This window comes from Paroedura picta, chromosome 13 (genome assembly GCF_049243985.1).
Source record: "Paroedura picta isolate Pp20150507F chromosome 13, Ppicta_v3.0, whole genome shotgun sequence".
NCBI classification, from domain to species: Eukaryota; Metazoa; Chordata; class Lepidosauria; order Squamata; family Gekkonidae; genus Paroedura; species Paroedura picta.
This window is the reverse complement of record NC_135381.1, coordinates 2,203,209-2,229,455: the sequence shown is the minus strand read 5'-3', so window position 1 is coordinate 2,229,455 and position 26,247 is coordinate 2,203,209. Positions and strand designations below refer to the sequence as shown.

The 26,247-nt window shown below is 45.3% G+C and overlaps 2 protein-coding genes across 3 annotated transcripts in view; one reads left to right on the top strand and one right to left on the bottom strand.

Moving 5' to 3' along the window:
• Positions 1-23,421, top strand: part of KNTC1 (kinetochore associated 1) — a 38,163-nt gene extending 14,742 nt beyond the window's left edge. For both annotated transcript variants that reach the window (XM_077308562.1, XM_077308561.1), the window contains exons 27-64: positions 128-226; positions 344-447; positions 934-1,039; positions 1,211-1,345; positions 1,699-1,818; positions 2,177-2,246; positions 2,329-2,396; positions 2,818-3,083; positions 3,189-3,361; positions 4,139-4,236; positions 4,925-5,063; positions 5,233-5,289; positions 5,611-5,774; positions 6,004-6,108; positions 6,373-6,501; positions 7,421-7,537; positions 8,585-8,694; positions 8,839-9,046; positions 9,748-9,837; positions 10,413-10,584; positions 10,679-10,737; positions 12,211-12,427; positions 13,422-13,495; positions 13,682-13,892; positions 15,051-15,160; positions 15,369-15,415; positions 16,412-16,490; positions 17,483-17,601; positions 18,317-18,452; positions 18,703-18,798; positions 19,692-19,748; positions 20,472-20,526; positions 20,742-20,805; positions 20,939-21,068; positions 21,673-21,762; positions 21,839-21,975; positions 22,998-23,085; positions 23,313-23,421. In XM_077308562.1, coding sequence (XP_077164677.1) covers positions 128-226; positions 344-447; positions 934-1,039; positions 1,211-1,345; positions 1,699-1,818; positions 2,177-2,246; positions 2,329-2,396; positions 2,818-3,083; positions 3,189-3,361; positions 4,139-4,236; positions 4,925-5,063; positions 5,233-5,289; positions 5,611-5,774; positions 6,004-6,108; positions 6,373-6,501; positions 7,421-7,537; positions 8,585-8,694; positions 8,839-9,046; positions 9,748-9,837; positions 10,413-10,584; positions 10,679-10,737; positions 12,211-12,427; positions 13,422-13,495; positions 13,682-13,892; positions 15,051-15,160; positions 15,369-15,415; positions 16,412-16,490; positions 17,483-17,601; positions 18,317-18,452; positions 18,703-18,798; positions 19,692-19,748; positions 20,472-20,526; positions 20,742-20,805; positions 20,939-21,068; positions 21,673-21,762; positions 21,839-21,975; positions 22,998-23,085; positions 23,313-23,333 — 4,320 coding nt within the window. In that variant the 3' untranslated portion in view covers positions 23,334-23,421. The remainder of the gene's footprint in view (positions 1-127; positions 227-343; positions 448-933; positions 1,040-1,210; positions 1,346-1,698; positions 1,819-2,176; positions 2,247-2,328; positions 2,397-2,817; positions 3,084-3,188; positions 3,362-4,138; positions 4,237-4,924; positions 5,064-5,232; positions 5,290-5,610; positions 5,775-6,003; positions 6,109-6,372; positions 6,502-7,420; positions 7,538-8,584; positions 8,695-8,838; positions 9,047-9,747; positions 9,838-10,412; positions 10,585-10,678; positions 10,738-12,210; positions 12,428-13,421; positions 13,496-13,681; positions 13,893-15,050; positions 15,161-15,368; positions 15,416-16,411; positions 16,491-17,482; positions 17,602-18,316; positions 18,453-18,702; positions 18,799-19,691; positions 19,749-20,471; positions 20,527-20,741; positions 20,806-20,938; positions 21,069-21,672; positions 21,763-21,838; positions 21,976-22,997; positions 23,086-23,312) is intronic.
• A 54-nt stretch (positions 23,422-23,475) lies between these two features.
• On the bottom strand, positions 23,476-25,647 carry VPS29 (VPS29 retromer complex component). Its single transcript, XM_077308573.1, is given in 5 exon segments — positions 23,476-23,883; positions 24,061-24,296; positions 24,557-24,748; positions 25,551-25,608; positions 25,610-25,647. Coding segments are annotated over 5 exon segments (627 nt in total). The 5' UTR covers positions 25,633-25,647; the 3' UTR covers positions 23,476-23,765.
• Positions 25,648-26,247: the final 600 nt, after the last annotated feature.

Genomic DNA, 26,247 nt, shown 5'->3' with positions numbered 1-26,247 from the left:
ATGAAACAAATCGCTATGAGGTGGATATGATGGCATTTTCAGTGGATTAACTCTACTGTTAGAATATTTATGTCATGGCAGAGCTGTTCTGTTAGCATTCTTGCACGTGTTTTTGAACACCATCTAGGACTTGCTAGAGCGATACTGTACACGGACAACATCTGTCTTTCACACCACATGGGAAGCAAAGGCAATTGCTGTCTTGGGCTGCATGTCAAACACAGATGTGAGTAGAAATGTGCACATGGGGCTCCCTTTCAGAATGCAGCATGAGACTCTTCTGGCCCTGAAGCAAGGGGCCAGTGGTGTGCCCAGATCTTACAGGAGTTTGTTTTGTTTGTAGCTGAAGTTCGAAGGGGTGCTAGCAATAATGCATAGCACCGTGGTTCCCTGGAGTCCAGGAGTACAAAACCTGGTGCAGCAATACCTAGGAACGGATCATGCCAAGTAAGAGAATGAACTTTATGCCCCTCTGTCTCTAGGCTGCCTTTCCACCCAACAAGTCTTCAAAGCAGCTGACAAGTAGTTTAAAATAACCAGGGACTCGCAAAGACCTCAAGGGAGAAGGGGGATTCTCCATTGGAGCAGGGCCCTGCTGCAGCTCACTCGCTCACGCACCCCCTCCCTGCTGCTGTTGCCTTCCTTCTACTCTTCCTCCCTAGCCCATATGCCTCCAGGGCCACCTTAGTGGTGAAGAAAGGAGCACCACTGGCTCCCTCCCGGCCCACTGCTGTGTCATGGCCTCTGCAGTAAGGGAGCAAACCCCAGCTCTTGCTCCTTCCATAGACTTCAGCTGTGGTGGGCAGGATACCGTTGTCTGTGCCTGCAGAAGCAGCTGTTGCTCCTGGGGAGGACGGGGAGCGGGGTTCCTTAAATGAGGGGTAAATCAGGTTGACTATTCCTGCCTTAAATCCTTCCCATTTTTCTTTGCAGGGTGAAGCTTCTTAAGGAGGGTTACCAGCTGATGGAGATGAAGACAATTCTGCTGAACTACGGCATAAGGAACACCAGTCTCTTAAATGAGAAGCAGGGGATGCTGGTAAGTGGCCATCCAGTCCCTTTTACAGGAACTAACATGGACCTGTGCGTGGAATTGCAACCTTCCTTCTATGCTTGCGGGGGCACATGCTCGCAGAAAAGACATTTTATAAATTAAAAATGACGTATATCCTTAAACTGTTACAAATGCACTAATTCATTTCTTTTCCAGAGGGTGGCAAAGTACATTGTTAAACAGGGTACCTCTTCATCGTTAGAAGATGCTTTGAAAATAGCAAAAGTGTATATGCTGTCGACTACAGAAATCTATATAGTGAGGATTATGGACCTTATTGATAAAGACAAGGTATGTTCAAACCGCTGGGTTAAAACCAACTCAAACGATGCATTAAAATGCTGCCTCTTAATCATATAATTTATCGTCTTCCTCTGGAAGTGGAGAAGTTGCACCATGAATCTTAGTGCACACTAAAATGTAACAGATCTTCAGGACACTGAAGTCCAAATGCAAGTCCAGTGTCCTCAGTTAGGGTCAGATAGCTGTTCTGCAACGTGATTCTACCCGGGTGCCATCATGAAATGAAACAATTAGCTGCTCCAGTTACCAAATCCAGCACCCTTTTGTTTTTCAATAAATATCAAGCATCTTTTGTGTCTGCAGATGTCTGTTGACTTACTCTACTTTGCAACTGCTTGCAGGGAGAAGAAGTCCTGGACCTTTTAATATCTCTGCCTCATACTGAAGCAGTGGAGATGGCAGAAAGAACCGTGACCTGTGGGAAGCTGATATTAGAGCACAAAATTTCTGACTTTGAAGAGGTGACTTACATAAAATAAAGCAGCGCAGATAAGTAGATATGTACACCTCATACCCAAAGGAGCCGTCAACAGCCAATTCCCTGTTCTCCTTCTGAAAGAGTGTAAGAGCCCTGCTGGATCAAACCAGTGATTCGTCTGGTCCAGCAGCCTATTTCAGATAGTGGCCTGTCTGTTGGCCAGGAAGGCCGGCTAACTAAGGCCAAGGTCTTGCCAGTGTTGTTTCCTAGTCACTGGTATTCAGAGGTTTACTGTGTCTGCATGCTGAGAGGCCTCTTTAGTCATCATAGCTAGTAGCCACTGATGGATCTTTGCATGGATCTAACTGAACCCCTTTTTGTCTGTCATCCCTCCTCCACAGCCAAAAATGCAGCTGTCTGTGAAAAAGATGGTTGTGAACGTCCTCAAATTCTTACTAAACGTTCAGAAAGGTAATCTTGCTTTATCTGTCCTTATAGCTATTTATTTGTGACCCACAATTCAAGAGCCTAATGCCCCTTTCTCCTCCTACAGAAAATCTTGTGAAAAAAATGGAATATGAAACAAATTTAGATGCATTTAAAACTCTTGCTACCTTGCAGGTAAGGATTCAGTGGCTACTTAAATGTACAAATACCTTAGTTTGTGCAGTCTGCTAAAGTGAATGTAATAATTGCAGATTAAGTGTAATGCTGGATGTGCGTTCATATCAATGCCCATGCGTGCCATTAAAAACAAATGGCTTCACGGTGGGTTTTGTTTGGCTCGTAGAAGATCACAGCTTCCTTTCCACCACCTCTGTGGACAAAAGCTTGGAGTAAAATCCCCATTTGAAACCACAGAGGGCTGTTCCCCGTCAGAGTAGACAGAGCTGGATTTTGATGGCTTGGCATCCTAAGTTCCCTGGAAGAGCATCTTGTATCCTGGATGGGGCATGTGTTGTTTCATGTCTAGGGGAGCCAGAGACTTAGCAGCTGGGTTTCATTTGTCCTTCCGTTTCACTTTTTCCTCTCTCTTGCTCAGGAGAATTTTGATATCATGATTTCCACCAAGGATTATGAGAACCCAATACTAAGAACTCAGCTGCTTGAAGACCATATTGATGCTTATGGGAAAACACAAGAAGATTATGCCTGTTTGAATAACAGTAATGTGAATAAACCGCTCTCAGAGTTAAGACTTTACAGATTGGCCTCACTCCTTCAATACTCCAAGCTGGAATTGGGGTCAGAGCTGGTGCAAAAAGTGTTGGATGCCGGACAAGTAGAAGAGGCGCTCAAGATATGCAGGTTGCTCATTCATTTTAAATAGTGCCTTGTGTTTTCAGCTCAAAAGGTTGTGATGTTCAAAACAACCTCTGTTGCTCAAGTTAATCCTTCTCCCCCTTCCTCCAGGGATTTTTATGAATGTCACCTCAACGAACAGGCAGGAGCATTGCTGTTTTTAGCATGTCGAAAGCTCTGTCATACGCTTGGTTTGAATAGCATGATGTGCACCTATGAAGAATTAAGTCTTCCAGAAGTGGTCCACAGCATGGCATGTCAAGCAGCTACAATCTGCAGCCGTGGTAAATGCTTGCAATACTTTCACGGGTTGCCTTCTGGAAAAATCTGGTCTCCAAGATTTAAAGCTGCAAAACATTAAGTGTTCAAAGCATTAAACTTTAAGGATTTGTTTTACTACATTGTGTATTGCTGTAAAGCCAGTTTGGTGTAGTGGTTAGGAGTGCGGACTTCTAATCTGGCATGCCGGGTTCGATTCTGCGCTCCCCCACATGCAACCAGATGGGTGACCTTGGGCTCACCATGGGACTGATAAAACTGTTCTGACCAGGCAGTGATATCAGAGCTCCCTCAGCCTCCCCCACCTCACAGGGTGTCTGTTGTGGGGAGAGGAATGGGAAGGAGATTGTAAGCCGCTTTGAGCCTCCTTTGGGTAGGGAAAAGCGGCATATAAGAACCAACTCTTCTTCTTCTTCTAAATGTTTTCCAAGGCTTAGGAAACCAGCAGAAGGCGGATGCGTTCCAGAAACTTCTGTGCCTGCAGAATGTGCATTTTCCAGTGCTGATGTCCCTGTTAATTGTCCTTGCAAAAAACTGACAGGAGAGCATGCAAACAAGCTCAGTCTTTAATAAGAATCAGCCATTGAACTGATAATATGGAGAACATTGAGGATGTGTGGGAATATTGCAAGCTTGTTCATGCTTAAATCAGAATTTTTCAATTTAAATTGTTGCTTAACAACTTTCATATACTCATTTCATGCAAAAAGTTTTTTTTTTTTGAAAAAGCCATGTATTTTGTCCAAGAGAACCTAAACCTTCATTTTGGTTTTTCATCGCAGATCTCTTATTAGATGCAGCAGAGCTTTGTAGATATACTTCACTGGCCTGTGAAATTTATGCGAAGTGCCAAATTGAAGACACTGGAGTTATAACAAAGGTGATGTAGGGCCATGTATTAGCTGTTCAGAGTGATGCCTTCTGTTTCAAGCTAGGCTGCAAAGGGAATCTGTGCCAGGGTAAAAGGGATGAAGCGTGAGATGAGTAAATGTGCTCTGAATGGCTTCTCTCCCTCAGCAGTTTGCTTTCATTCCTAACTCAAATGAGGGCAGGAGTCGGAATTCACAAGGATCTGTAGTTTGTTGTGGTTTATTTCATCTACCTGTGGAGTCTTTCTCCTCAATGGACACCCAAAGTTGCTTTCCTTCTCTTCCTTTGCAAGAGACTTCAGCACCAGTGTGCTGCCTTCTGCCTTTTGTGTAAGCAAACTGAAGCAGGGAGCCAGTGTGGTGTAGTGGTTAGGAGTATGGACTTCTAATCTGGCAAGTTGTGTTTGATTCCACACTCCCCCACATGCAACCAGCTGGGTGACCTTGGCCTCGCCACAGCACTGATAAAATTATTCTGACAGAGCAGTAATCTCAGGGCTCTCTCAGACTCACCTCTGTCTGTTGTGGGGAGAGGAAAGGGAAGGTGAATGGAAGCCGCTTTGAGACTCCTTTGGGTAGAAGATCCGTACTTAATTAAGGGCCTTGCTAGAGGAGCTTTCCCTGTCCTGCCTGTTGAGCTAATTCTGCTCTGCCTTTTGTGCAGTCTTGACAATTCCAGCAATTTCTTCCTTTGTGTAGGCAGCACCTGGAGCCAAGGAAGACCCGTGCACGGAATGGGCTTTTGATTTTTTTTTCACTGAAGAAGGAGCAGTCCTGGATCTACCTGATGTACTTCCTGTTGCATATGAAATTGCTTCTGGCATGCTGCCTCTTGCAGGTAACGTCCCTGTTCGAGTCTTGTTCGCCCCTCCCATTTTTAAATCTTTGAAAATAAATCTGTACTATGAAGTAAACTAAATCTATATTGGATGCTAATGACATTTTTTTCTTCTACTTTTTTTTTGGGGGGGGGGTGCACAAGTTTTCACCTTATGCCTGTCTTGCAGAATGGAAGAGAGATCCTCTCGACTGTACCAGTTTGGCACATAGTCCATTAATACCAGGTATGTGTACAGGCAAGTAATTATGGGATTGGAATAAATACACACTTTATTTGGTGCGAATACTGCATAAAGGTTGCTCAAAGGGCGGGGGGGGAGCAAAGGTGTTCCTCTTTAAGTACAGATCCAAATGCAGATTTGGCCTGGGATCCAGAGCACTAAGTAAACTGAAGAGTTTGGGCTTTGCCTATTTTTGTCCTGTCTATTGTTGCTCCCCTCTCCTCCCCTGTTCTTTGGAGCCTACTGTGAGCTTCTCGCCTTTAGCCTCTTTTATATCATGAATCTTCAACTCTATAATGGGGTGGATGGGATTTTTTTCCCTAGGGAAGAACCTCTGCTTGCCGCTTAGGGCCCCCATGTCTGCGCTGCTCGACAAGCTGCACGAATGTAGTCAACATGGATTGAGCTTGAGACTGATTAATACCTCTTTGGGGTCTGTCGTTCAGCACGTAGCTGGAAACGTTGTGAATGTCGACCTGGCGGCAAAGGTATGGCCCATGGGGTGGCCCTGCTTGGATCGAGCTTGTTTTCGTGGTGTCTGATGTTGGGTGTGTTTCAGTGTACTGAAAAGGATGTGCCTGGAACCTGCACGCATAAAATTTGCAGCTCTGCAGGCCAAGAACAAAATTAAATGTGGGTAATGTTTGTTCATAGTGATTCTGGCCACTTGCAAAGGGGTGGAAACAAAAGCCAAGCATGGTGTTTTCTGTCTGCCAGCTGCATAACCAGGAAACCGTGCAAGATGCCGTAGGATCTCTCAGCACAGTGATGCGCTATTCTGAGTCCAGGATTAAAGATAATGTGTTGGCCCTCCTGCACAAGGTGAGCAGATCCCGATGCCCCGGACTACAGGACGGGAGGGCGAGTCCTGCTGTGGGGTGCTGGATCCTCTTTCCTCTCTCTCCCTCTTGCACAGCCACTGCCTCCATTCATTTCAGTGGGGCCTCTGCAAAACAATTTCTTGGGTAATCGTTCCCTTCCATTCCAAGGCACCGCTTCAAACAAGCACCTTTAAAAACATGTTTCCCATGCTTCTTTTTAAAACTCCGGAAAATGAAGTGTTTAATTGAAATCTGCATTGTATAGGTTTTCAACAGTCGCCACATAGACTACGATCTGTCCGGAGGCTACTGTTCCTTATTGCCCAAAGAATTGTTTTATGAATACCTGTGGGACACAATCAACAAAGCATGGCAAAATTACAGTAAGATTCTGGTAGGTCCCAACTTGGCTTTTCTAAGGGGTCGGATGCGTGTGTACACATACTGTGCCCACCTTTATTCTCCAGTGAACTTGTTCCGGAAGAAGCTCTACCCATGAATTCAGTCAGGTTTTTTATTAGCTGCTGATTGGGGAAAGTCTTGCTGCTGTTTCTTTTGCATAATCCTGCACTTCTTCATTTCAGAGTTAGGCCTTCCAGATTGGACATGACATGGTGGGCTTCATTTAAGGACCCAAAGTTCAAATATTTGTCAAGGAAGTGGGAGGGAGGACGAAGGCCTGAGGACTTCCAAGGCTTATCATTCTCATAGTGACAAGCCGTGGCATGTTGTCCGGTCCGAATATATCCAGGCAGTGATGGGACGACTGGGAAGGAAGAGGTGTCTTGTTTTGGAAGGACTCAGAGGCTGTGCATTATGGCAGCGGTACATGTAGCACCTTAAAAACTGTCTGGCTCCTTGTAGGAGACAGGTTCATCTCTGTACAGAAAGGTAAATGGATGGACACTTGGGAACAGCGGCCATGCTCAGAAACCTATGGGAGAATGCCTCAGTTCCACCAGGCATTCTGTGAACCTTTCAAGGGCTATCAGGCTCCAGTTTGTGTTTAGTTCTGGAGGGCAACCTGTGACAGTCTGCAGTAGAACAGCTAGATTCGCGTCCATTAGCATCTTGGAGAGCCAGAGGATTTTCAGGGTGCAACCTTTTGAGTTCCTTTTGTCTGATACCTGATGAAGGGAGCTTTGCCTCTCGAAAGCTCATAGCCCAAAAATCTTCTTGGTCTCCAAGGTGCAAATAGACTCAAATTTAGCTGTTTAGTGTGTGAAACAGGCAGACACTGCTACCCCACCAGAATATGCCTCTATTCCGCCTGTGCTTCTTTACACATCTGTATGTTTCCTGCTCTTCAACAGTCAGTTGCCTTTGTTGGAACACGCCTTGCCAGTTGCTATCATGATGCAAAAGAAAAACAGAAATTTGAAGAATTAATGATTGATGCTGAATGGGGCAAACACCTTGGACAACTTGGAGTGAGTTTTTTTTTTCTTCTCCAAATTGAATTTAGAATAGATGACAAATGTGAATGCAGCTGTTGGGAATACCAATTTGCATAAGGGCATTTCTGGGCAGAAGGTTTTTTAAACGTTAGCCCTCTGTGGTGTTCTGTTCCACAAGAAGCTAAGAAGCTTTGCTGTGGGACTGTTGTGCCACGGTATGCGGTAGGTCAGAGTCTTCACATTCTACTTGTGCCATTAGCGGATTAGGCCAGGTTGCCAAAGTTTCGGGGATGCACTGACTTTATTCCACAGCATGTTTGCCATACAGCAGTACAGTTCAAGTGTGCGAGTCCGTTCCAGTGCAGATAGTCCTGATATTCAAGGTTCCACCCAGATGGGCACCATTGCCCTTGCCCCAGTTCCAAGCTGCACCTTTCCCAATAGCACCACAGGGCTTTTTGTCAGAGGCTGAGCGATGTACCTGATGGCTGTAACCTTATAACACTATGTCAATTGCTGATTTAGAAAAAGAAGCCTGAGAAAGCCCAACTCTTTGCGTGCTTGGTTGCCACGGAGACTAGAGCAGGGAAAACATAGGTGAACCTGCACTGTGAAAGCCCGATTATGACTGCAGAGTGTCATCAAACACAGCTCCACCTGCCCATCACCTCCAGCAATTCTCTCTCTCTCTCTCTTTGACCTGATCTTTAGCATCAGAACACTTGCTTTTTTTATTGGTCTCTTCCCCTGCCTCTTCCATTAAATGTTCTCCTAACCTGTCAACGAGCCATTGGACAATTTTTTCCTTCCTTGTCTTCTCGTAATGGAAATTTACTCCCTCAAATTCTTCAGATCCTGCTGGGTGGTTCTTGGTGTCCATCACAGAGTTTCACCACAGTAGGTGCTGTGCCAGTTCCTTTCCAGGTGTCATTTTTTTACCACTGCATTCCCAGTTAGTGACAACTCTACCAGGATTGTGTAATTCAATGAGAAAACAAAAATAAAAGTTCAAAATGCCAAGAGCCTATGCTGATAATGGTATCTTAATAAACCTGTTTTAATTAGCCCATTTGTTTGTAGATCTCTTTCCAGCATGTATTCAGGACGCCATCAATAAGGAAGAAAGAACTTTTGAGAACTTTGGTTCAAAATCCACAAGTGAAAACAGATCTCATATTAAAATACTGCAGGTGAGGAAGGTTACAATACTATTACGTCGTGTAGACAAAAAGCATTTGAAAGTTGTATTGAAATCCTTAGCAAGCATGTGATTCAAAAGCCAAGCATTGCAACACTGTTTTCTGAATGAGGATTTTTGTTTACTTCTTTTAAAGGTCTTTCCAGTTGGACAGTGACATGGCATCGCAGCTTTATATCGAGGCACTCCTCCAAAATTCCAGTTCAAGTCACATTGAAGAGGAGTGCGTGGAGAATCCAGTGAAGCTGCTGCCTGCTGCTGTAGTGGCCAGAGCCACAGAGATCATCCCCTTGCTGAGAAGCACCAGCAACTTGGTTATAAACCTGAATGCCATGTTGTTCAAGGTCAGACTGGCAGCGGCTCTCTAGGACAGGGGTAGTCAAACTGCGGCCCTCCAGATGTCCATGGACTACAATTCCCAGAAGCCCCTGCCAGCATTCGCTGGCAGGGGCTTCTGGGAATTGTAGTCCATGGACATCTGGAGGGCCGCAATTTGACTACCCGTGCTCTAGGATCTTCCACATCCCCTAATGCCTGGTCCTTCTTAATAGAATATGCTGAAGATCGATTCTGGGCTCTTCTGCATCTGAAGCAGAGCCACAGTCCCACATGGAGAACCACTTGCCCTGGTCTTCTTTACAGTGACCCACAAGGCTCGTTTAACAAGTAATTTCTTGATACAAAGGGCAGGGAGAAGGCAAAAACAATAGCCCATTTTAAATGATAAAGATCCTGAAGCTACTTCTGCTTTGTGCCCCAAGCCTCATTTAGTTGCACATGGAGTGAAGTGATAAAATCGATTAGTATGGTTAGCCATGGTTACCGCTTGCCAGAGCCCATCTGAGCCATGGTTGGAAGCTGGCTAGCAAAAATTAATGCAGAGAGTGAAGCTCTCTGAGCCTCAGGGGAGGGCAGTGTATAAATATAAATAAATAAATAAAAACGAGAAGCTAAATGCTGTGCCCAAGCCCTGCCAGAGTGTCTCCTACGCAGGCTTTGTAATCAGAACGTGCTTCGTTTTCTCTTGCTCCTGTCTCCATCGTAGCTTGATCCATATGACTATGAAGCTATCGAAAGCCTTCTGATGATTATAGATAAAGCTGGTGGGGAAACAACAAGCGTCCCATTGAATAAAGTAAGTGGATACTTGTCACTTTGCTCATCCCAAATATAATCTTGGTCTTCTGTATGGGCTCTGTCTTGGATTGTTTTCACTGATGCTACAAATATACTGTGTCTTGGAGAGAGGCCTTCAAAAATAACTAGGCATTTGAGGTATAATTTTGCCATGGTCAGGTCCATCTTTGAAAAAAGAAATGTCTGCAATGAATTGTTCCAAGTACATCATTCATGAGAGTTATTGACCTTCCAAACAAAACATAACATTGAGAAATCCTGACTACGTTGTATTTTTTGAGAATGCTTATCCCCCCTCCCCTTTTAAAGGATAACTTTTGGAGTTAGGGGGAGAGCAACATTCACATGACCATATGATGCTGTCTTGTTCAGAATTAGACCCTCTGTCCACCAAGGACAGTATTATCTGCTCCGGCTGGCAGCGGTTCTCCAGGGCCTCAGGCGGAGGTCTTTCATGTCACTGACTATCTGCTTCTTTCACCTGGAGATGCCAGGGATTGAACCTGGGACCTTCTGCCTCCTGGGCAGATGCTCTGCCACTGAGCCTCAGTCCCTCTTTGCCTGTTCCTGCAGGCCCTGGTGCTCATCGAACACTTGAAATCCTACAAAAGAACTTCTGCTCCTGGAGACCTGGAACATCAAGATGCATTCAAGCGGGCTGCTCCTTTACCACCAGCTGCTCAAACCAGGCTGCCCTTCCACTTGATCTTTTTCAAAACTTCCCAGTGTTACTGGAAAATAATTAGTAAGTTTTGGCTAGCAGTAAACATGCAGTTGTTTGTCATATTCTGTGAGAGAGAGATGGATTTCGAATATATTCCTGGCTCCTCTTTTTACAGCTCCAGAACTGAATGAGGAAACGTTCCCAAAGATTTTCCTGATCTCCAAAATCATGAAGGTAAAAACAAAGCTTCTCTGGGCTGGTGGGGTGGGTTTTCTTAGTTTGTACAAATGGCTATCACAACACGTGTTGATGGGTATTGCTCTAAATGGCCACAAAACAAATTCACGGCGGCTATTGGCCGTGGTTCATGGTCGTTCCCGGCCCCAGGGAAGCACGCCTGGCCTCGACCAGGGCCAGGGCCTTTTCGGTCCTGGCCCCTACCTGGTGGAATGAGCTCCCGGGAGAGCTGCGGGCCCTGCAAGATCTTCCATCATTCCGCAGGGCCTGCAAGACGGAGCTCTTCCGCCAGGTTTACGGTTGAGGACGAGGCTAACATCTATGCCCCCCCCCCAGGGACCCGGGACCCGGGATTGAGATTGGGTATTAGTACCATCAGTATCCCCTCTCCACCTGCTTGTAGTAGGAGGGGGAGGTTGATTAGCCTATCTTGCCAGGTTAGCTTGCTAACCGATAATGTTATATTGTAATTGTTGCTGAGGGTTTTTAATGGATTTTATTGGGGGTTTTAAAATGTTGCAACCCGCCACGAGCCGTAAGGGAGTGGCGGGCAATAAATCGAAAGATAATAATAATAATAATAATAATAGCTGAGGGGGTCCTCCATGTACAGTGGCAGTATTTCTCTGAGCACCTGGTAAAGAGAAAAGCCAAAAGAGATGGGCTTCATGTGCTGCTTGTGGAGCTTGCAAAAGCATCTTTCTGTTGCAGCCAGTGTGTATGCGTAGATGAACCATGGGCTGATCCAGCAAGGGCAATGCTTAGGTCCCTTGATTTTCCCTCAGAGGGAGCCACCAAATAAGATCATCATTTCACGGTTCTGTAGAGGGAATATGAGGAAGTCCCATTACTTTGAGTTGAGGTCCTCTGATCCTTGTGAGCACCTGTGTCAGGCCGCACGTTCGGCCTGGGAAGAAGTTGTGGGGGGAGGGAGTCCAGGGTGGGTGCTGCCATGCCCAAACGGTGCTAGCAAAATACTCATCCATTTTGAAAGGCTGGGTGTGCGCAGAGCACTTGCAGAATCTCCGGAGGACTGCAAGGGTGGTGTGCACGTTGCCCCCTCTTGTGTGAATCCTTGTGGATGAGAGTCAGGTGGTTCGGCACCCTGCTCACAGTAACAGCCCCTAATGCAACAGTTCTCCCCCCATCCCCAGAAGTGGAAGGCTAGCATTTGTTTCTGTGAGAGTGAATGAAGAAACAAACGGTAGGTGACACCATTGGGTTGGGGAAGAATAAAACTGCTCCCTGCCTCTGTTAGACATCAGCAATCCCTTCTCGATGCAGAGCTCTCCCCTTTAATCTGCACTACTCTATTCTGTCTTGTGTTCTGTTCCTTGGTTGCAGTGGAATGGGAGGGCCTTTATATGTACTTGTAAGAGGCCTTTATATGTACTCCTTAACGTTACTTTCCTGTAGTGACTTTAAGGGGACGATAACTTTGAATGCACTCCTTTTTTGTGCGTTTCCAAGGTCCCGCTTGACACTCTTCACATGTGTGCAGCTAATCGTGCATTCCAAGAAAGGCTGAAGCCTAAAATATTGGAACAGATGAGAAGTGGATCTTTGCTGGTGGCCGACAAGGAAACTCTTGAAATTGTTAGGGCCATTCAGTCTTACTTGCTCTGTATAGCTAACCTGGAAAGGTCTGCGGCGCTTGCGTACACAATAACACGAGACCTCCAATCAGGTAAATGGAGCGGAATTCATTGCGTTGTTTTTGGCTTGTTCTAAAGGGGATTTTGTTTAACTTTGGCCAAAGAAATTCAGCATATTGATATCCACTGTGCCTGGAGCTTTTGGGAGGGCTGACTGGTCGTTTTATGGTTGACACATGACTCTCTCGCAGAGGTGGTGTGGATGTCATGGTCAGAGTGCATTACTTTGCATTACTCCCAATGCTGAGGATTTTTCTGGAGCGGCCTCAATTCTAATCCTTTTGGCCATTGTGGCTGTTACCATCTCATTCTCACTTATGCTGAAGAAATGACCAGTCGTCAGGCTGTGTAGCTCTTTCTTCTCACCAAGAATGAACCTGGGGATCTTTCATTCCATGAGCTCCTTCCTTCCCTTCATTTGGGGCTTGGTAATCAAAGACATACCCTTCTGTGCCTGGGCTGCAAGTACATTGTGTAGGGTTTATTTTGTTTGTTTATTTTGTGGCTTTTAGGCTACCCCCTCTCCGAAAAGGTCTTGGAGATACTCACTGAACCTCTTGGGTCCTTGTTGCAACTCATACTCCTGAACCTGGCTCTGCCATGGTTTTAAGGGTGTGTTGGACCTGGGTGACTCCATCTTTGCCCTGCACTAGGGCTTGAATGCTCTGTTTCTTATGGAGGAATGCTACCCATTCGCTCCCAAGGGAATTTCTCTCTCTCGTGCTTGTTAGTGACTGTTGATTTAGATAAGTTTCACTGTATGCTGTGCACAGCTTGGACACACCTGGTGGAAGCTTAGCCTGCACTTGACTGCGAGCTTGATGTTTTATTAAAGATCTCATAGTAAGCGAACCTGGATCTCGTCTCTCAATTCCTTGGAATTCCTGCAAACCTGAGAGCTCCTGGCCAGGGCTGGAAACAGAGAGTGCTCAAGCAATTTAGAAATCCAAGCAAAAAAAGAAGAAGAAAGTGAGGAGACAAGAAGCATGCAAGATTTGCTACATTTTCTTTTCTTTCTCCCTCTAGGACCCATCAAAGTCGAGGCACTGAAATTCTGTATCTCTTTGGCTGAAAAATGGCTGGGCCATAAAGATGTGCAGGTATCAGTCTTGCCATAATATACAGAGAATGAAGTTTAGTTGTACCTAATAGCCAGTAGACAAGGTGAATGTCTGGTTTGTGGGAAAGGGAGTGTGTGTGTGTGTGGGGGGTGTACTTTGGGGGGTTTTTGGTGTGTATTTCTAGAATCTCCAAGTTCTGCTGATATGTTTTGCCTTCTGATGAAGGAGGACTCCCGAGAAAAGGCTCGGCTGTTTCTGCAGAAGACGCAGGTGGAGTACAGGAAACGGGCAACAGAGGCTGTGCTCATGGCCCACAAGCTTAACTCAGAGGAGCTCTGGAAGCTGACTGGCAAGCCTGCTAGACTGGTGGTGCTCCTCTACCAGCAGGGAACCATCATGGAAAGATTTCAAAATCCAGCTGACAACCATTACCCAGGTTAGCTCATCTCCCCCCCCCCCTCCCCCAGGTACAAAGGCATTGAGTTGGGTCCGGGCTCTGACTGCACTCCTGCTGGCCAAACATCCCAGAGGCAAAGTGACCAAACTATTTTGCATGCTCTGCAAAATGGTCCCCTTGAAGGGGCTTTCTGTGATTCTCAGAAGAATCCCGGAACCGGCACTGCCTGCGTACAGCAGTCACTTTATAACTGAGGAACTTTACAGTTCTCAAGGTCCCTTGATGGGAAGTGTTGCAAATGATGGAGAAATGTCCGGAGAGAAAGCAGGGAAGCTGCCTGTCTTATTGGACAATGTGCAGGTATAGGAAAGAGGTGGCCGAAAAGCCTCTCCTTGTACGAGGGGAGCATGTTTGGTGTGCAACCTGGAAATCATCCTCTGCAGTATTTAACAGTTTCTCAGCTGACAAACCCTGTTGCAGAGAGAGGAAGGGAAGGCAATGTCTTTCTTTATCGAGTCAATCCATCTCATAAAAGAGTCAATCCTCTTTTCCTCCTGCCTTCAACACTCCTAGCATTATTGTCTTTTCCAGTGACTCTTGTTTTCTCGCAATGTGACCAGCATAGGAAGCTTCCAAAAACACATTCCTCTAGCATCTACCTGTGGATCTTGTTTGGCTGCGTAGCACTCACGGGGGAGCATCATGGTACATATCCTTCCCCCAAAAAACCTGAATATGCATATTATGGGTAATCACTGAGCCAGGCTGCATATCCCACACTGGTCTGCAGTAGTCTCTGACTTTCTTCACGGGAACGCTCAGAAACCCACGGAGCAGAAGCGCCTGTTCAGATCCCTTTCTAAGCACTCTTAGCAGAAGTGCTCATACACTAAAGACGATCTCAGATGAGGCTGTTGTACTTTGGTCATGCTACGAGAAGACAAAGAGTCACTGGAAAATGCCACGAATGCTAGAAGAAGGTGAAGCAGCAGGAAAAGAGGACTCCCTTCAAGGAAGCCAAGAGGACCCTCCATTTGCAAGTTTGTGAATGAGAGGAGGCTTTAGAGGCTGTTAACCCATTGGGTCTCCATCAGTCGGAAGTGACTTGGTGGTACCTTAATGCACACACCATCGCAAAGGGCTGGGAGAAAGGATATGGTGGTGGTCCTCATGTGCACTGTCTCTGCATCTGCACAGATGTTCATGCTGCAGCAAAAAAAATAGCCAAAATTAATGACCTGGATATGAAGAAGATTTGGGATACCCTGCTGGAAACCTGGCTATGTTCAAACGAAGCCCTCACAGATGTAAGTGCAAATTCCATCATAATATATGAGGCTGCCTTAGACTGACTGAGACTATTGGCCCGTGTAGCTCAGTATCCTCTGCTCTGATTGGTGGCTGCCCAAGATCTCTGGCAGGTCAGGGTTTCTTCCCCTGGCCCCTGAGAGCAGGGCTGTGAACAGGAGCACTTCAAACATGGGAGTCTGAATTTCTTTTCTTTTTTTTAAAAAGAGAACTTCAGAGATGGTTGAGAAGGTAGAAGACGAAACCTTCAAGAGGTAGGTCTTTGTCTTCTCACTCAAGCCTCTGTCCCACTGCTTTGTTTTCTTTCTCCAACACCATGTGCAAATTGCTAGCACCAGCTCTCCCTTGTCTTGGGCTGAGGAAGACCTTCTCTGCCCCTCCTACATGGGAACTTTTGAGTGAAAGTAAGCCTCTACACATATTTCATGGGAGATGGAACAGACCCTTGCCTGGGCTAAGGTTGCTTAGTGATTGGCAGGTCAAAGAACAGGGCACAGAAGGACAGTTTCTCTGGTCCCACACTGCATCCGTGCATCAAGTAGGGAGGAAGGAAGCTGAAATTAAGGATGGAAAGAAAATACACAGAAAAAACATGTACTAGACTAGACTATTTACTCCTACACACTGGATTGTTTCTGATTCTAACCGTTGTTATACCTACCATGCACTGTAGCAGCAGTAGAAACAGTTTAGCTTGGCTCTAGGAAAAGTGAAGATGCTAAGCAAACATAAGGGGAGGGCACACAGGAGAAGAAGAGAAACCCCTCGTACCTGCCTCTTTGTCAGGAATGCAGGGGAACACTTCAGCCTTCCAGGACATTCCATAAGGGAACTAAAAGTAGCTGTTTTATTGCAAAGGAACTTCAAGAACAGGCTAGAAAGGGAGATTGCAGAACACTCACTCTTGGATGGGGCCAGCAGCAAATGGTGGGGTGGGAACCGTTGATCACTGACAGAGACAGTTTTATTTCTCCTATGTTTTTGTGAACAACTGAGGGGACTGATTGGGTGTTTTGGCAAAGAATTATCATACGGCTGTATTTGGATGTGGTGACACAGTTAACTAATTTAACAGAATTAACGCTTTATATCCCCACTGTCATGATGGTAGTTCATAGTCTGAGGAAGAGTGCTTGCACTTGAAAGTTCACACTTTGAATAAATCTTGGTTGGTCTTAAAGGTGCTATTGGGCTCTGATTTTGTTGTTCTACCAACAGTAGATAATATATATATCTTTTTTTTTCTACAGACTTGTGTATATCCTGCAACTGCAGCCAGCAGATAAAGGGTTCAGAATCCTTTACGAATGTGCAACATCCTCCATATCTGTAAGTTGGTGGTGTCTTTTTTTACTGTGGGTTTTTTAAAATAGCTGTAGGGTGAACCCCTTTGGGATGAGACTTTGCTGTGCCAGTCCCCTGTACGTTACTGTTTTGGTAGCATTTTTTAAAAATGGTCACAAACCTTCTGTGGAGGAAGTTTCATAATGGTACATTTCATATCTTCTTTCTCCTAAGCCTGCACTGTAATTTGGACTCTGGGGACAGGATCCAAAAATACAGCCAGGAGCTTGGACTGGCCCAATGAAACTCTTGGCACTTCCCCTTTTTCTTCTCTTGAACAAAGCGGGCTCTCTACCACCAACACTATATTCACTGCCCCTAAAACTTGTGTCTTTTTCAAAGCAGGTTTGCCAGGGAGCGGCAGGGGCTGCTGTTCATGAAACCCAAGAGTCCCTTTGAACGCATGGAAGTAGCTGTCTTGTTTGTGGCCAGCAGCCCCTGCCTGGCCAGCACGTGTATGTTGGGGGTGTCTTTTGTAAAGGAACAAAATTGCTTTCTAGCCTTACAGGCTTGCAGACTCCTCAGTCTTCTGGTTCCGGACAATGCTGCATTTTTCTTTCGAAAAGCTACCCTTTTGAAATCTGCCCAGTATGGTGTAGTGGTTAAGAGTGGTGGACTCTAATCTGGACAACCGGGTTTGATTCCCCACTCCTCCCTCCATGTGAAGCCTGCTGAATGACCTTGGGCCAGTCACAGTTCGTTCAGAGCTCACTTGCCTCACAAGGTGGGGAGAGGAAGAGAAGCACAATTATAAGCTGCTTTGACTCCTTGCAGTAGAGAAGGGGTGGGGTGTGTCTATAAAAACCAGCTCTTCTTCTCTTTCACTATTGGGGCATTTTACCAAGTGTTCAGGATAGCATCTGTTTTTCAAGTTTCTATCAAGCTGAACAACCCAAGTTAACAAGACTGTGTTCCTTGAGTGGCTAGGCTTAAAGACGTCTCTCATTTTCACCACCACCCTGTTTCTCCCCGTTCAGCCTATTGGGGAAAGCCAGCTGATGTTTGCTCACAGAAGCTTAGCTCTCAAGTGCCTGATCTACTTGGCAGACAGTCCTACGGTTGAATTGCTCTTCAGAAAGACCATTGAGGAAGTAAAGTAAGTTGAGCTTTGTTTCCTCTCAGTGTAGAAAATATCCAGGAATGACAAAGATCAGCTGAACATAACAGAACGTGATAGTACCAGTCCAGCACTGTGCATCTGGAGCAACAGGGAGCTGTGTTCACGGAGCCCTTAGAGGCTATGATCTAGCTCCCCCTCCCAAACAGGGCCTCAGTTGAGACTAGGGTTCTCTCAGATCCTGGACTGTGGCTGTCATGTACCGGGGTTCAGTTTGGATGGAGCCATGAGAGTTAAGCAGCATCCTGTCCCTCTCCTCCTGAAATGGGAGCTAGAGTTGTTGTGTCCTTTGCAACTTCCTCCAGCCTTTTGAAGACTATAGCTGGGGGGTCTGGGGCATGTGCAGTGATCTCCCCTTACCAAGAAGCCTTCTAGGGGTGTGGCTAAACCCACAAGAGACCAGTAGTGGCCTTGGAACAAGCCCCCCCTTTCCTCACTGGTGGCTGGAGCTGCCAGGCAGCTGGTTGTCAGGTGACTGAATATCCTTGACTGGCCAACTCTTAAAGGGCCAGTGCATTTGTGGTCCCAGTAGGCCTGGTGGGTGTTGCTGAGTTTGAATCTAGAGAGTGCCAAGGATGGGAAGGGGGATCTGGAATTGCTCCCCCTTCCCCAAGTGCTGCAGGTTCAGATAACCTTTATTGGTTCCTATGTTGTACTAAGCACAAATTCCTCCCCTTCCCCCCCTTTTAAACAGGATTTTCCTGAAAGCCTTAATTTACCTCTCTGAATTTGAAATCCTCAACATTCCGTACACCTATGAATCATTCCACAAGGCTCCCAAGGAAGGCGTGATCAAGGGATTGTGGAAAACCCATAGTCATGACACCAGGGTAATGGTGCTGGAGATGATCAACAGATAAGTGGGCATGAAGCACTGCTTGTGGCACAGTGGTCCAGGTGCAGCTGCAGTCTGTGGCCCCTGGAAAAGACATAATTCTGCCATGGGTGGAGCTACCAGTGGGTGGTGGGCATGTGGCAGAAGGAATTCTGGCCACATGAATGCCCCTGAAGAACCAGGCCGGGTGCAAAGTGGCAAACGCAGCACTCATAAGATGCTCAGTGTTTTGTCTTTGTTTCTAGGCAGTGAAACTAGCCACAGAGCTGAGTTTGGAGTATCAAGTCTGGGATTCTCAGCTGTGGAACGGTTTGCTGCAGAAGCTGCTTGATTTCAAAATGGTGAATCTTTTCTCTGGCTGGGGTGGGGCTTTACATTATGCTTCAAAATGCCAGGTGTGTAGGTTTTGTCTAGCAGAAAAATTGAAAGGGGAAAACCTCAAGTTCTAGTGTCACCAAATGGAGAAATGCCTAAAGTTAGGAACCATGTATGGCCTGCTTGAAGCGTCATTCTTTTAGAGGCAGGTGTGTGCGCATGTGCACATGTGTACTGGTGGTATCTGGTCTTAACAGCTTCTGGGTAAGTGCAGGACAATGAATTGGCATGTGAAAGACCTACACATCTTTCTGTTGGTTATCAAAGGGTACAGTACAACTCGTAAAGCTGAAATGGGGTCACGTTTATGAGTTCTGCAAAAGCAGAATGCAGTTGGGGGTTGCAGTCTGGCTCCAGCATTATGGCAAGCAGAGAATAGTAACATCTCTATGTAATAATTCCCTCCAGGTCAGGCTGGATTCTGGAGACTTTTGGTGGGTGGGTGGGTGGGTGATCACTTTGGCACGAGATTGGGGGTCTCTGTGAGTAGGCAGGGAGTTCCTGCATTGTGCAGGGTGTTGGACTAGATGACCCTGGAGATCCCTTCCAACTCTGATTCTAAGAGAGAGTTTTGAGGTTTATAATTATCATGGGATTGCCATTTGTACCTGATTAAATTGGAAGATCTGCAAACCTCTGCAAGGGCCAGTAGAACTTTATTTAAAACAGTGCCTAGTCTATTTAAAAAGAAACAACCCTTGTTTAAAAATGATGCCTGCTCTTAACTGAACACTCAACTATTTTATTTGTGATGCTCTTTGTCTTTTCTCTCTCATTCCCCACACATTGCCCCATGTAACATAATATTTGATGCTGAATGCCCATAACATCTTAAGTTACAAAACCATATTTTTTTCAGATTGATTATCTGAGGAAAGTGTTGGTCACAGTTACTGGGATCCACCCGTTATTGCAGGTTTGTGAAGTGTGCCCCTCCCCCCCAACCCAGAACCTGTACTTTCTTGAAAAGTGTTACTGCTATGCTTGCTTTTTTGGTAAGTTGTTTCACGCGAACAAATAAGGCTAGTAGAGTTAAACATACATCTTCACCATCCGTGTGCCCTGTCCAGTTGTGCTACAGAGACTAGAGAGTGACTGAATGCATAAGGCCCAGCCGCCAGTTGTTACCTTAGCCTGAATTAGGGAAGCTCAGGCCCATTTTGGTTGCTCCACCTCCAGGAAGCTGGGAAAGTCCAGCAGCAGGAGAGAGAATTAGGCTCTGTGCTTCTCTCCTCCATTGGGTCAATGGCGGAAGTGCAGGTGCTGAAGTCCAAATGCACTGGAGTAGCAGAGAATGCTGTGAAATAGAAAAGTTTGTAGCCCGATGGTTATGTGTACTTAAATGACTTTTACCTCTCTGCTCTCCTACATGGAACCAAAGGGCTGCACATGGAAGCTCCCACACTGAGTCTCTGGCATTTCATTAAAGGGTCTCGAACAACATGTGTCGGGAAAGACCTGTTTTCTACCTGTGAATTTGACTCCGTATGAGGCAGCCTCCTCTGCTCATGGGCAAAAGTCAGGCTTCTTATTTGACTTATGGATCTGCCAATGGAAAAGCCTTGGCGGGTTTCAAACACCACAAACCAGTACATTAAAAAAATCAAACCATTTTAAGGAGCATTTAATTTTTTTTCAGATTCCAAACTTCAGCCGAGCTTGGCAGAATGTCATTCTTACCCCACTTCATTCAGGTTTGTGTTTTTTTTTTTTTGGGGGGGGGGGTTGTTTAATTTTGTTCTGTGTTTTATAACCATTGTGCAGTATTATTATGTGTTTAAATAGGCTTGTGTGTGTAAATTCCACATGAAACGGAAGAATTTGGAGGTGAGCTACGTAGCCAAAGCTACAGAAAGGCTGGAGTACTGTGAGAGATTTGACCTGTGATCTTCTGGTTTTTGTTTTAAAGCTTCATGTCCACCGAGTCCCAGTGAGCTGGAAGCTTGTTACGCATCTTTCAGAGCTCTACTTCAGTAAGTAAAGAAATACACCCTGTATAGAGGAGGGCTTGGGAAGGCGGAGGCAGAAGAGATTCTGTTAGCATATGGAAACCTGGCTAATTCTGAAACTTTTCCCCTCTCTTCCATTAATAAATTCCTCCCTAAGATGTCCATTCCTGGGTCATCTAGATGTAATTGCAATTGCAAAAAAGTACATGGAGTTACAGCTACTGGCTCTGTCTTTGGGGTGTCTCTGGCTGATCCCTCAGCCAGAGAAAAGAGATCAACAGATTAAAGTGAGTGCAATGGCTCCTGTCTCTCCCTCCTAACCCCCCCCCCCCCCGCCATTCAGCATCTGATACCTTCTTAAACCAGCTGGTGAAGCCATGAAGTTAGAATGCATGGATGCACATTTGATGCTGTAGAACTCTTATTGTGCTCACTTGGATCTGTGATGGCTTTATCATTCCAACTGTGCTCGTTATACTGTCTTTTTATTGTTATGTGGTCTCATCCCTTGTTGCCCTTTCACTAGGAATGGGTTACATCTATCCAAACGAGACACTTTAAGTAATGTGCAGTCTCTGTAGACATGACATCCCTCCTCACTTGTGCATCTCCTTGACCAGCTGCCTCCACTGCCATGTAAAGCATCTATACTTCAGACCACAGATGCGGCCAAGTGGACTGTAGCCCAACAGAGGCTTATGCCCCAGTAACTGGGCCTTTTTGTTACAGATGATTTTCCTGGCTAAATCTGTGATATGTGAGATTTAGTGACATAGGTATCCTTTAAACTTCATGGCTGTTGTGGCAAAGTTAGCTGCAGCCTTTTCTCAAATGATTTTAAAGCCCACATAAAATGGATTCTTCCTGTGCTTATTTTCTGGTTTGGGGCAGAGCTTTTTAGCCTCTTACCCGCTGGAGACGATCTTGCACCAAATCAAGGAGCACATCGGCCACTGTGGACTTGCTTGCTTTGCTTCCGAGGTATGTCATTTTGCATATTCCCTCCCCGCCCCTTCTGGCTCTGCACAACCAGAATAATAATTCTGCCCTTTTGCAGGTCAGGTATATGGTTTTAGAGTCCGTGATAAAAGGCAAATCCTTTGTGGCCACAGAGCACCTTCCTTACCTGAAGCTACACGAGATGGGGGCTGACAGACTGAAAGGGCTGGTAAAATACCTGGCTGATGAGAACAGGTAGGGTGAAATCAGAGTTCCCAGAGCGTACTTTATTTCCTGTGGAAGGAGACAGGGTCTTCTCTGCTGCCCTGTATCCAGAATTGTCATGGGATTGCTTGGATGGCGCTGGAAAGTAGTGCCAAGTTGCAGGTAGCTTACGGGGACCTCGTAGGGGTTTCAAGGCAAGAGAGATGGAGGTGGCTTGCCATCACCTGCTTCTGCAAAGCAGCCTTGTTCCTTGGTGGTCTCCCATCCAAGTACTAATCAGGATGGACCCCCCTGCTTAGTTTCTGAGATCTGGTGAGATCCAGCTAGCCGGTGGTTTAATGTCAAAACAGAGAGCTGTTTTAGCTGATGCCTGGAACACACCTCAGTTCAGCAGCCCTTGCAGATCAAAATCAAAATCCAGGTAAGACTACGAATTGTGGCTATGTTTGTACATGTTCTGTTTAAGGATGCCAGTCTCCAGGTGGGGCCTGGGCAGCCCCAAGAATTCTAGCTCTTCTCCAGACTATAGAGATCAGTTCCCCTGGAGGGTGGACTCCACTGAGGTCGTTGTCCTGCTTTAAATCTTAATCCAGCTGTGAATTGCTCTGAAAAATAACTGCACCAATTCAATCAATGGGCTTAAACTTACCATTCTAAAAGTTTAATAGGGAGCAAAGTATTTCATGTACTGAGCAGTTGAGGAAAAAAATAATGTATGTGCTCCTGGAAAAGGCCCATCAGAAGTTTTTTTTTATATGCCGCTTTTCTTTACCAGGAGTCTCAAAGCAGCTTACAATCCCCTTCCCTTTCCTCGTCCCACAAAAGTGAGGCTGAAAGAGCTGATATCAGTGCTGTGGTGAGACAAAGGTCTCCCAGCCTGGCTGCATATGGGGGAATGGGGAATCAAACCTGACTTTGCCAGATTAGAAGCCACTGTCCTTAACCACTGCACCAATCATGGCCCCCACCCGAAAAGGACAGTTCCCATGTAGCTGGGTAAGTAGGTGTATGGTGAAGTCCATGTTTTCAGTCTGCGTGTTTTGACTGCACAGGATGGGGGATGCAGCAGCCCTAATAAAGGAATATCTTAAAGAATCTGAAAATCCTGCATCAGACCAGTCATCATCGGATGTTGTAAAGGTAGTACGTTAAAATATCATTTTAAAATATTTTTAGTAGAATGTTTTTCAATATACCACATGCATCTGAAAGCCCCACTGGAAACTAATGGGGACCCTTCACTTCAGATTTCTTCTGCCATATTGTGAATCAGCCCTGAAGCACAATTGTCCCTCAAATACTTGACAATGACTGCTTTGTATACATTATAGAAAGATGGTATACTGAATCTTTTCCCCCCTTTTCAGATGTTCCTCGGGATGGAATAAGATCTACAACCAGATCAAAATGATGTTTTGTATTGGGGTGTTTTTTTGTAATCTTGTAAATTTAAATATATAAAGTTTAAAAAAGCAATCTTCTGTGTGTATACTTTTAACATAGCTGCTCAATAATAAGAACTTGTCCAAATTCAAATTAAACAAATATTTATTACAAGATTGGGAATAGTTAATGTGGAGGGAAGAAAGTCTATTGAGCATTTTGAACAATATTTACAAGCTTTAGCCTTTTCTTATGGACAAAATCAAGCAAGCCAAGACAGACTTCCAGATGCCAAGCACTCACTGACCTGCCTGCAGCAAGTGAAAGGTTAGTTCCGTATGCTAAAATAATATTGCAAACACTTATAGGCCTTTTTAGTGCATACTGCAAGGAGAGGAGAAAGGAGACTGAAGCATAAACTAACAAGGCAGCTCTTCTTAAGATTTCTTGTACTCAATTCTTTCTACTTTCACATCATCACCAATCAGCTGATAAACGTAAGTAACGACTGTGGAGGCTTGGATATCCATCAGCACAAAAGAAGGAATGATGTTGCTAGGGGAGGGAGTAAAGAAAAAGGTAGTTATTTTTCCTGCTAGCGTGCTAACAGTAAGACACGTAAACTATACTCCTGTGGATGCTAAGTACTTTGGTCTATACAAACTATAGCGATTAATATACTAGGGCAAACACACACACACCCCACAGCTTATTTTACTGTGTTTAACTCACTTCTCCAAAGCACTGTAGGCGCCAGTCGCTGATCCAGGGTTGATGTAGAACTTGTTTTCATGTTCAAATGCCTCAAATTTGTGTGTGTGTCCTGAAATTAGGATGTCCACATCAAACTGCCTTTGCAGTAATGCCAGGCTGGCCACGTCACCCCAGGGAATAACTTGATGGCCATGGATCAGCCCAATCTTGAACTGTCCAACAGTTACAACCTTCTGTTCAGGATAGTTCAGATTCTGGAATCAAAAGACATGTTCACTTACACAGGGTAGAGTTCTCTGCCACATTCTCCCATGCTTTAACAAAAAGCTATCCTTTGTTCCTGCTGACCACAACAGTGCTGCAGGTGGAGAAAGATCAGTCCTAGCATCTTAGCCCAAACTGAGGGAACCCCCGTCCACCCCAAAAGAGAACCTACCCGCATGGGCAGCTGCCAAGGACAACAGTACCAGTCAGCATCTCCACTCCCACCCAGAATCCCAAGCGATGACAGTACCTCATCAAAGTCCCCTCTAACTACATGAACGTCACCAGCCAGGGTCTTGAGGTAGTCATAGCTCTCCTTCGTGCAAAGGTTTCCAGTGCAGAGGATGTGTTGGATCTTTCCTGGAACCAGCAGTTTCTTGAATTTTGCTGGCAGGCTGTTGCATCTGTGAGGGATGTGAAGATCTCCCAACACTAGCACCAACTTAGGGAGGAAAGAAGACACACTTAAGGCTCTTTGTGATCAATATGCCAGCTTCCAGAGCTCCGACACACTTTCCCACAGGGCTGAAAGGTCTCATGTCTACATGCAAGGCAGCCTCACTAAGCTGCCAGGGAGTTGTTATTCTTTAAAATGTTTCCCTTCAGTAGCAGACAATAACATCTGAGTGTCTTAATTTTTTAGCTTGGTGTCCTGATCCTGTCCACAGCATTAGGCAGGACAGAGTCTTGAGTCAGCCTGCTCACTCTGGTTTACTTGGACTCAGGTTCAGGTCCCTCACATCATTTGCTGCCTGATCCTTTGAACAGGTGCTTCAAGGAGAAGGATTCAAATCTTGTCCCTGTTATATAGGGCTTGGCTCAAGGATTTTCAGACCCTCCAGCTACAGGTCATCTTTTCTGCAAGTTGTATAGATTCTAGGCAGTTGTTTTTAAGTGTGTGCGTGCACACACCATTTGGGCCTGTCGAGCCTCACTGTCACACTGCAGAAGCATATGGGTTATTGTTTTAATCGGTTTTATTCTTTTATTTATCTTATTGTTTTATCAGAATGTTCTATTATAATTGTTGTACACTGTCCTGAACCTGACTGGAAAGGGCAGTCTATAAATTAAGTAAATAATAAAAAAAAACATATTTTAAAGCAAAGTAATCACAAATATTAATGATATGAGAATATACACAGAGGTATTTAGGGATGGGGAGACTTTGCTCTTCAGTCCATACCTATTTAACGTTTTACCCGCCACTGATGTGAGCAAGAGGCCAAGATGAACAAACTTACTCTGTGCCCAGCCTTATTGGATGAAGAAGTTGATTGCAGACATGAGGGGAAGGGGGGTGGGGGAAGAAACAGGGTGAGACATGAACAATGTTAAATAAAAGGAAGCAACAGAAAAGGAAACATCTCAAGGCAAATTAATAGGCAAATCATCAATGAAATTTGAAGGTTAGGGCAGAAAATGTTAAAAAAAAGGATTTTAAAAAAATCAGATGTATGCAACTGATGCCCAGTGGATTAATGGAAGGGCTTCTCCAGCATTTGTGGGAGGCAACCGTCATTCTGGCTTCACAATTTTTCAGTGAACCTCAAGATCATGCACTTGCCCATGTGCGAGCTCCAGTGTAATACTCTGGAATCCCCTGTCCATGACTGGCTTCCCTGTTTATTCTGGGGAAGGAATAAAATCTGCATGCTCTATAAGAAAGTGGAAGTGAACTCCCCCCCCCCTTTTTTTTTTTGATGCAAACAAACACAGTAGACTAGAAATCTTATGCAAGAGAGTCATGGGATTTGGCAAAGTGTTACTCATAAATTAACTCCTTATACCCACTCCAGTTTAGCTCACAATCAGAAGTGTGTTTCCTCTAAAGCTAGGTTTAAAGCACACTGTCCTCTCGCTCTGCTGTAATAAAGAAACTTGCTCCAGAGGGCTGACATGCTGGCCTGCAGCACAACATCTGGATTTGACTCCAGTAGC